Source organism: Nansenia antarctica, assembly GCF_963989245.1.
Source record: "Nansenia antarctica genome assembly, chromosome: 1".
Taxonomy (NCBI): domain Eukaryota; kingdom Metazoa; phylum Chordata; class Actinopteri; order Argentiniformes; family Microstomatidae; genus Nansenia; species Nansenia antarctica.
In genome coordinates, this window is record NC_137674.1 from 72,131,016 (window position 1) to 72,141,015 (window position 10,000).

At 50.4% G+C, this 10,000-nt stretch overlaps 1 protein-coding gene across 1 annotated transcript in view; it reads left to right on the forward strand.

Moving 5' to 3' along the window:
- The window catches only part of elp4 (elongator acetyltransferase complex subunit 4), a gene marked incomplete at its 5' end in the record, with an annotated part of 67,002 nt that overhangs the window by 8,087 nt on the left and 48,915 nt on the right, over positions 1–10,000 (forward strand). Inside the window, 2 exons of the mRNA XM_080525898.1 lie at positions 4,527–4,658; positions 7,089–7,225. Of these exons, the coding sequence (XP_080382024.1) occupies positions 4,527–4,658; positions 7,089–7,225 (269 nt within the window). The remainder of the gene's footprint in view (positions 1–4,526; positions 4,659–7,088; positions 7,226–10,000) is intronic.

Here is a 10,000-nt window from a genome sequence, read left to right on the forward strand (position 1 = left end):
TGTGTACAGGCCACCGTAGTGACATCAGGGGGGTATTCCATCAACATCGCTAAAGGGAAAATCCAGGTTTAGTCTGATAAGTCTCGCGAGAGATTTTCCTTTAGCGACGTTGATGGAATACCCCCCAGGTCAGGTGGGCAGGTTACGACGAGACAACAAGAGACCGGTATTGTAGAGCTTACAGAGCGAGTTAAAATAAAGACACTTACATTGAAATACAGAAGGACTCACGTGTATGTTTAATAGAATAACACGACATGGTGTCAGAAGTCCTGTAAGTGAGTGTTAAGAGTTAGATCGGCCGACAAGTGTCATTTGAGCTCGTGACGGTGAGAAGGGAGAAGAAAAAATGGATGCTAATGCTAACGCGGGAGCAGCTGCAGTCCAGAGAGCTTCTTCGAAAAATTAAACGAAAACAGCGACAGATGGATGGATTTTTCAAGAAAAAAGATGTCCCAGACACTTCAAACATTGCTGAAGCTAGCAGTGGCTATGAGCGACCCGAAACTGCATGGCTGGCAGGACCAAAGAAGCTAGGTGGTGGATCAGCTAACAGCGTTTATGGCGGGGTACCACCACCACCAGCTACAACTACAACTACAGCGGGAGGGCCATCAGCATCGGCTAGCTGTGTTGGTGTATCAGCAGACATTAGCAAGTCAAAAAACTATTCTTATGTGCCGTCACTTTAGCAACGACACAGGACTGTCAAGGGGAAAAGAAGGGGAGATGATTTTTTTATTGACAACGGAATTACATGCTGGAAAAACATGCAGCTAAAATTCAGGGAACATTTGGACCTTCAGAGACACACGGGAGAAGTACGGGAAAACAGGGCTGATGTGGGTGTCATCAAAGGTAAGAGTTTGTTTCCTTTAACTCAGCTGATACTCAGCTGTTTACCGAATGCTCCATCTGACTGTGATTTTACTTCTGTAATGTGGTGGGTTGACATAATTCACGCACAGAACTATAGGTTGAGAGTATTGTTCCGTCCGCAGTTGAGTGCGTAGTACCCACGTTGTTTAGACTGTTCTATTTACTGCTTGAGTGTGTTGTTGACAATCGTTCATGTCCTTCATTAAACGTTTAGCTTTGTCATTTGATACGCCGCCTACGACTACCATCTCTCTGCACTACAGTAAACAGTTAATCAGTAACGTTAGCCGCTTTTGTGCTCATGTAGGCCTACTTCGTATTATATTATAGCTGATGATCTTTGTGTGTGTGTATGTGACTGTCAGTCAGAAGTTTATATTCTGTATATTAATTATAATTTTTTTGGCCATCCTCTAGTTTTGGCTGAAATGAGGTCGTTGAAACGCGCGCGCACGCGAAAAAATATCGCGCGCGCTGCGGCCGCGGTCAGGGCTTTCCGCCACCAATGTACAAATTCCTGGAGGAAACACTGAGGCTAGACCGCTAGCTCATCTAGGCATGTCTGACCATGTGTCAATCCTCCTGATCCCAGCCTACACTCCCATGAGGAAAAGTGCTCCCATCACCACTAAGACTGTCAGAACCTGGCCAGCAGGGTCCGCTCCACTGCAGATCTGCCTGAATGACACCTCATGGCAGGAATATGAGCATGAGGACCTGGAACAGTTCACGTCGTCGGTTCTGAACCACATAGTGAACTGCACCAACTCAGCCACCGTGGACAAACGGGTCCGGGTCTACCCCAACACGAAGCCATGGATGACTGGGAAGGTCCAAAAACTGATCAAGGAGAGGGACAACGCCTTCGCAGGGAAGGGCACACTTCTGTACAGCACCACCAGGGCTAACCTAAAGCGCGGCATCCGGGAGGCCAAGGCAGACCACAGAGAGAAGATTGAGGAATGCTTCCTGAGCAACGACTCCAGGCGGGTGTGGCAGGGGGTTCAGCACATGACAAACTTCAGAGCCAACAGGCTCACAGCCGCAGAGGACGACCCCCTGCTGGCGGAAAAGCTGAACTCCTTCTACGCCCGGTTCGACGAGGGGCGAACGGAGGTAACCACAACACAAACACCACTCTCTCCAGCTCTCAGCAGCCTCACCCTCACAGAGCATGAAGTGAGACGCGTGCTGAAGGCGGTGGACCCCAGGAAAGCCTCAGGGCCGGATGGCGTCCTGGGACGGGTGCTGAGGGACTGCGCCGACCAGCTGGCCGGGGTTTTCACCAACATCTTCAACCAGTCCCTGTCCCAGGCCACCATCCCACCCTGCCTGAAAACCTCAACTATCATCCCAGTCCCGAAGAAAAGCACGGTGAGCTGCCTAAACGACTACCGCCCGGTGGCACTCACACCAATCATCATGAAGTGCTTCGAGAAACTAGTCCGGGCCCACATAGTCACACGCCTCCCGCCCAACCTGGATCCATACCAGTTCGCCTACAGAGCCCACAGGTCCACAGAGGACGCCATCGCGACGACTCTCCACTCCACTCTATCCCACCTGGAGAGGGGAAACAGCTACGCGAGACTGCTCTTTGTGGACTTCAGCTCTGCCTTCAACACCATCCTTCCAGACAGGCTAGTGACCAAACTACTAGACCTGGGACTATTACACTCTATATGTGCATGGATCAAGGACTTCCTGTCCGACCGCCCCCAGAGGGCTCCCACACCTCCACAGCCCTCAGACTCAGCACTTGGTCCCCCCAGGGCTGCGTGCTAAGCCCCATCCTCTACAACCTCTACACCTACGACTTCACCCCCGTCCACCCCAGCAACTCCATCGTAAAGTTTGCAGACGACACCACGGTGGTGGGCTGCATCTCGGGGGGGGACGAGGCGGCGTACAGGGATGAGGTAGAGCAGCTGAGCAAGCTGTGCAAGGTTAACAACCTGCTGCTGAACCAGTCAAAGACCCAGGAAATCATCGTGGACTTCAGGAGGAAAAAATCTGAGGTCCAGCCCGTGCTCATCGACGGAGGGAGCGTGGAGAGAGTCTCAACCCTCCGATTCCTGGGGGTGCACATACAGGATGACCTGTCCTGGAAGAACAACACAGCAGCCATCATCAAGAAGGCACAACAGCACAACTCTTCTTCCTGAGAGTCCTCAGGAAAGACCACATCGGACAGGAGATGCTGGTGGCCTTCTACCGCTGCGCAGTGGAGAGCATCCTCACCTACTGCATCTGCAACTGGTTCTCCAGCTGCACAGCCGCAGAGAGGAATGCGCTACAGAGAGTCGTGAGAACGGCCCAGAAGATCACCGGCGCCCCCCTCCCCTCTCTGGAAGAGCTGTACAACACACGCTGCCTCAGGAAGGCCTCCAAGATCTCCAGAGACCCATCCCACCCTGGGTACGAACACTTTGCTCGGCTGCCCTCGAACAGGCGGTACAGGACCATGTTCGCAAGGACAAACAGACTGAAGCTCAGCTTCTACCCCAGGGCCATTCAGGCCCTGAACACAGCAAAGACCTAGGTTCTGGGCCCTGGACAGTCTGGACGGATTGATGGCAGCTGCTGGATTGAAAATCAGGTGTAGTGCTGAGGCACAAATGTGTACATTTCAAGCCTGCAAACTGCGACACTTTAAATGAATGTGCAATAACACTATGTGCAATATGACAACCCTAGGGTACATAAGGTTGCAGAGAATAGGAAATGTTAGAATAGGTATAGCATAGCATAGAGTACAGCACGCACAGTGTTTTATTTGTACAGTATAGTATAGTGGATAGTGTACATAGCCTTTATTTATGTAAACCAGCTCCTTTCCCTTCTTGTTTTTTTGTTGTTGTTTTTTTTTCTTTCCTAGCACCAGGGGAGCCCCCCCTCCCAAATGTTGTTGTTTGGTACCTGTACTATATCAATGACAATAAAGACCATTCATTCATTCATTCATTCATGGACGGATTGTATGGCAGCTGCTGGACTGAAAAAATCAGGTGTAGTGCTGAGGCACAAACATGTACATTTCAAGCCTGCAAACTGTGACACTTTAAATAACGTGAAACAATACTATTGTGCAATATGACAACCCTAGTCGTCTATCTGTACAGTATAGTACAGTGGATTGTGTACATAGCCTTTATTTATGTAAACCAGCTCCTTCCCTTCTTGTGATTTTTTTTAAAGTTTTTTTTTTTTCCTTTCCTAACACCAGGGGAGCCACCCCTCCTAAATTTCGTTGTTTGGTACCTGTACTGTAGCAATGACAATAAAGTCCATTCATTCATTCATGTGTGTGTGTGTGTGTGTGTGTGTGTGTGTCTCTGTGTGTCTGTGTGTCTGTCTCTACTGTACATGCACACTTGTTTGTTGCAGGGCTGGCTACAGTCTACACTTGCGTGTGTGTGTGTTTTAAAGTGAGATGTGTGTAGAGAGGTGTGTGTGTGTGTGTGTGTGTGTGTGTGTGTGTGTGCGCGTGCGTGCGTGCTTGCTTGTGTGGGTGGATGGGTGCGTGCGTGGGATGGGTGGATGGGTGCAGACTGAGCCAAACTATGACTTTGAGTTCTCCTGAAACAAACCATGACCGCGTCGAAGAAAAATCTAACGCAGAAGGGAATTGTGTTTGTTCGCGTCAGGAACTCCCCGCCCCCATCCTGGACGACATCGCCAGCAGCCAACCGGCGGAGGGGCCGACCAAGTCAGCTGACCCGGAGAGTCTGGAGTCCATGAAGATCGCCTGGCGCTACCAAAACCTCCCCAAAGTCCAGGTGAAACCCACAAAAAAGTGTTTTTCATCATGATAAACGTGACACGTGGTTTGTGGTGAAACGGGGGAACAAGTCGGCAGCATATTTAACGTTCGGACTTTCGTTTAGAAACATGTAAATACATTTCAGCGTTGTTGAAAAATCAACGACACGCTCGCTAGTCAACTAACACAGCTTGTTTTTGTGAGCCTGCTAACAGTCAGTGCAGTCAGTGGGGGGGGCACAGAGAGAGTCGGGGGAGGGGGGGGATTACTCACCCAATCCATTGCGTTGTTGCAGTGTTTTGGCTCGACTAGCGAGTGTGTGTTGTGACTCTCAACAACGTTGAAACGTATTGACGTCTTTAGAAATAAAAGTTGTTCCCCCTTTCACCAGACCGTGTCACAAACGACGCCTTTTCAGCGTAATACTGTAGAACACCGTCCTCTATCTGACAACTCTATGACTGTCAAGAGCGGCGATCGTGTGTGCCTGGGGTGGTCCAGTGGTCTAGCACCGCGGTCTACAGTGCACACATTATGCCCATGTCGGCATGGGTTCGAATCCGGCCCATGCCCTGCTGACATGACCTCTCTCTCCCTTCTCCTCCTTACTTTCCTGTCTGTCTTCACTATATCTGTCTAATAAAATGAAAAATATGAGTGGGGCTGCCCCACTCAGAAAAAATAAAAAATAAAAAAATCTGAATAACAACAACAACAACAAAAAACTGCGGCCATCTTGTTGGTTAAACGTGTTTTCAAACAGGCTGCCTCCTCCCCTACCGTGCGGCTTTAAGTCAGCGCCAGTGTTGAGCGTGGGGGTCAGGGCCCCGGCTCTCAGGTCTGTGATTGTCTCCGCCGCTAAATCCATCAGCTCCTAAACTCCTCCGTGGACCTGAATGGACGCCTCAGCCTCTCCTTTCACAGCCGCGCCGGATTACTCACGCTTAGCTGGAGCTAGGTGGGCTCTCACTGGCCCCCTGACACACACACACACACACACACACACAGACACACACACAGACACACACACAGACACACGCACAGACACACAGACACACACACACACACACACCCACACCCACACACACACTCACACACACTCACACACACCCCTGCCTCGTCTGGGAAACGGGCCTGTCCAATGGCACGCCAACCGTCCCTCAGCTAGCCCCCAGGACCCAGACCTGCAGCCCCCCCGACCTCCGCTCCCTAAATCCCTGTCTATCCCTGTCGTCCCTCCCTGCGTTGCTAGGCTAGCGCTACACTCTTTCTTCCGCTTTCTTTCCCTCCCTCCTCTGCGAGCCTCCCTCCGTCCCTCCGGCAGTATAATCCATATCGCTATGTGGATTAACAGCAGTCCCTGGGGACTCTCTCTCTCTCTCCCCCTCTCTCTCTTTCACTCACCCTCTCTCTCTCTCTCCCCCTCTCTCTCTTTCACTCACCCTCTCTCTCTCTCTCTCCCTCCCTCTCTCTCTCTCTCTCTCTCTTACTCTCCCTCTCCCTCTCTGTGAAAACGTCTTTATATCTGTGTCCTTCCCCCCCCAACCCGTCTTTACAAACCTCCAGTAAGCCCCACCAGAGGATTTGCATCCCAAATTCATCCCGTCTACGAACCCCCCCACCCCACCCCCACACACTTCTCTCCAGCCCCCCCCCTACACACACCTCTACTCTCCTGCCCCCCCCCCCCTCCGAGCCCCCCCCTCCAATGAAGACATCAGATCAAAGGTGAGGCTGTCGGGGCGGGAGGGAACGCTAAGCGGGTCGCCCCGTTCACAAAGAGAAGATGATCCCCCCCCCGTCCCCCCTAGTCCACCCCTGCCTCCCCCCCCCATCCCGCCAGGAGAGGGACACACCGGGAGCCCTAATCCAGATTAGGAGTAGATTAAGGGCCCCACCGACAATGGAGCCCCTGTCGTTCGCTGGGAGAGCCGGCCTAAAACTCTCCCTTTCAGCTGCAGGAAAACATCCGCCTTCGCCCCCCCCCGACACCTCCCCCTCCACCCCCAACGCCTCCGTACGTTTCTTTAAACAGCCACAAGTGGACGTTTACGCTGGGAAACGATGAAGAGGATTGGTTGTCGTGGTTGTTTAACTCCAAGACAGACAGCCCGCCGTATGTTCGTCTGCAACGAACACGTCCCTTATTAAACGCAACGAACACATCCCTTATTAAACGCAACGAACACATCCCTTATTAAACGCAACAAACACATCCCTTATTTACCGCAACGAACACATCCCTTATTAAACGCAACGAACACGTCCCTTATTAAACGCAACGAACACGTCCCTTATTAAACGGCATACCCATAGTCCTGAAAACCCTTTAATTCACTTAGCGCTGGTGATGACTAAATTGCAGGTATTTGAGGGGTATTTCCTGTACGTTGAATGCTTGTAAACCTGCTCCTACGTCCTGTCCCCTCAATGGCGCCCCCCTCAGGCGGCCCTGGCCTCCTCGTCCAGGTTCGGCCACTACTACGACGTCTCCAAGGCGATGGACCCGGAGATCCGCCAGGCGGCCAGATGCCACAGCTTCTACCTTCCGGAACACTCCGCCGTGACGTCGCCCACGCAGAGGTAACCCCCGGTAACCTACTATCTAAAACATAGGGTGCCAAAAAACAAACGCTAACCTTTGTCGTTCACTGACCAATATGGACTCCTTTTGGATCGTCGTAGTTGACTCTCACCTCAAACGGCTCAGCGTTAAGCCGCCTATATGTGTTGACTTGGCCAACATGTGTTGTAATGTGATTTCTTTATGATGTTGTGGAAGCAGGCTTTACTCTCCGTTCATCCTGAGTCGTTCTAGGCAAGGCAAGGCAAGTTTATTTGTATAGCATATTTCATACAACAGGGGCAATTCAAAGTGCTTTACATACATTATTTAAAAATACAGCAAGAGGAGCATAGTAAGAAAATAAAAATTACAATGAATAAAAGCAAATATAAGAAGAAAATAGATAAAACATTTAGTAAGACATATAATGGATAAAATACATTGATAGAAGTGTTTGTGTTTAATCATAACTGCTGCAAAACATGAAGGCTTTTAGCTTAGATTTAAATATTTTAAGGGTTTGGGCCTGTTTGATTTCTTCAGGGAGTTTGTTCCAGGAGCATGCGGCAGCGTGACTGAAAGCTGCTGCACCGTGTTTTGTTTTTACTCTTGGAATGATTAGCTGATTTGTCTCAGCTGACCTTAGGGACCTTGCGGGAATATAGGGTGGGAGGAGATCTGACATGTATTTTGGTCCAAGACCCTAGGTAGGAGACAAGGACATCCAGCTGACTAAAGAGCCCTGGCTGGTGTGTTCACATAGAGAGGGCTTGTTTGAACTGAGACTGTTTGTTTTCTTCACTGTTGAGTGTGCTTAGGATTCAGAGGTCTGGCAGGGCTCTTAGTAAGCACTGCTGGTCACACACACACTTAGCGACACACACACACACTTAGTGACACACACACACACACGCAGGGCAAACACACCAATCTGGAGCAGAGAGGACAGAGAGGAGGCTTTATACAACCTCTCTGCCTTTATATCTGCAAACACAGACCCTTTACCACTGCACCCAGGCAAACACATTAGGGCGTGTTTGTGTTTGTGTGTGTGTGTGTGTGTGTGTGTGTGTGTGTCTGTCTGTCTGTCTGTGTGTGTGTGTGTGTGTGTGTGTGTCTGTCTGTCTGTCTGTCTGTCTGTCTGTCTGTCTGTCTGTCTGTCTGTCTGTCTGTGTCTGTGTCTGTGTGTGTGTGTGTGTGTGTGTGTGTGTGTGCGCGCATACGTGTGTCTATTCAGTTTATTAACTGACTTAAACATTGTAACCTTCTGAGGCCAGGGGGTCTGCCTCTCTGTGATCTCATTTTCACTTTGGAATTATCAAGGCCATACAGATTCATTAGAATACTATATATATATATATATATATATATATATATATATATATATATATATATATATATATATATATATACAGTATATGTTACGTTACATGTGGGAATACGGTACATGTGGGAAAACTAGGGTTAGGGTTAGGTGCTAGGGTGACTTGGTACATGCTGGCATGTCTAACCCTAACCCTAACCCTAACCTTAACCCTAACCCTACCCCTAATCCTAACCCTAACCGTAGCACCCTAGCACCTAACCCTAACCCTAGTTTTCCCACATGTACCGTTTTCCCACATGTACCGTATATATATATATATATACCTATACAGTATAATATAAATGTTTACATTTTTGTCATTTAGCAGCTGCTTTTATCCAAAGCGACTGACAAGAAGTACCTTTGTCTAAGTAAGTGAATCAGCTACACAACAGTCATCGAACGTAAAACCGTCGATCAGAACAAGTGCTGTCGGCAGTCACGGTCCTAGAGAGGAAGGAAGAAAACGTTTTAATTTCTTGCGTTTTCTTTTCTTTCTTTTTTATCCCAAGTTCTGGTAATGCGGGGGGGGGCGGGGTGCTTTAGTCGACGACATAATTTAGCTCCAGAAGTGAGAGGATAACACAATGCCGTGGGCTCCACCCTCTCTGTTCTGTCCTGGCGGGTTCGTCATTAAGACATGGTGGCACACTGGCGTGACGTCCCCTGAATAGGTCACTGATCTGCCAGACGACATGACAGCTCGTCAGCAGGACCCTACACCTGCTCTGCTCCGCTGTGCCCCCCCCTGCTCACACACACACACCACACACACACTACACACACACACACGCACGCATGCATGCACGCACACACCACATACTACACACACACACACACACACACACACTACACACACACGCACGCACACCACACACACACGCACGCACACCACACACACTAGACACACACTACACACACCACAAACACACACATACACACTCCCAACGCCCCCCCCCCACCCCCTCCTCCCATTGCACGTGTCCACAACCCCATGTCGTTACCCTGGCTGTTAAATTGCTCTTTCCCTCGGTGGCATAATTGGCACAAATTGCTCTCTAGGTGATACGGAGCCTGTTGTTTAAGACCAAGTCTCCCCTCGACTTCCCTCCTTTTCTCTCCTTCAGTGGAGGAGGAGGAGGAGGAGGAGGAGGAGGAGGAGGTAGCACTGAGCTAATGCGGCCTCCCCCGCGTATGATCCTCATTAGCTCGCTCGCTAGCCCCCGCGGCTAAGCACCTTGGCCCCCTCGCCGCTACCTGAATGAAGCGTGCCCAGTGGGGGACGGCCGCCAGCACAATGCCCTCAAAACACAACGGCTGCCCACGCGGGGGAGGGAAAACCAGCCTCTCTCACCCGCCCCTCCCCTCCCCTCACGTACAGGGGCGGGGGGGGCAGCGACATTTGGGGGGGGGGGCTCTGTCATTA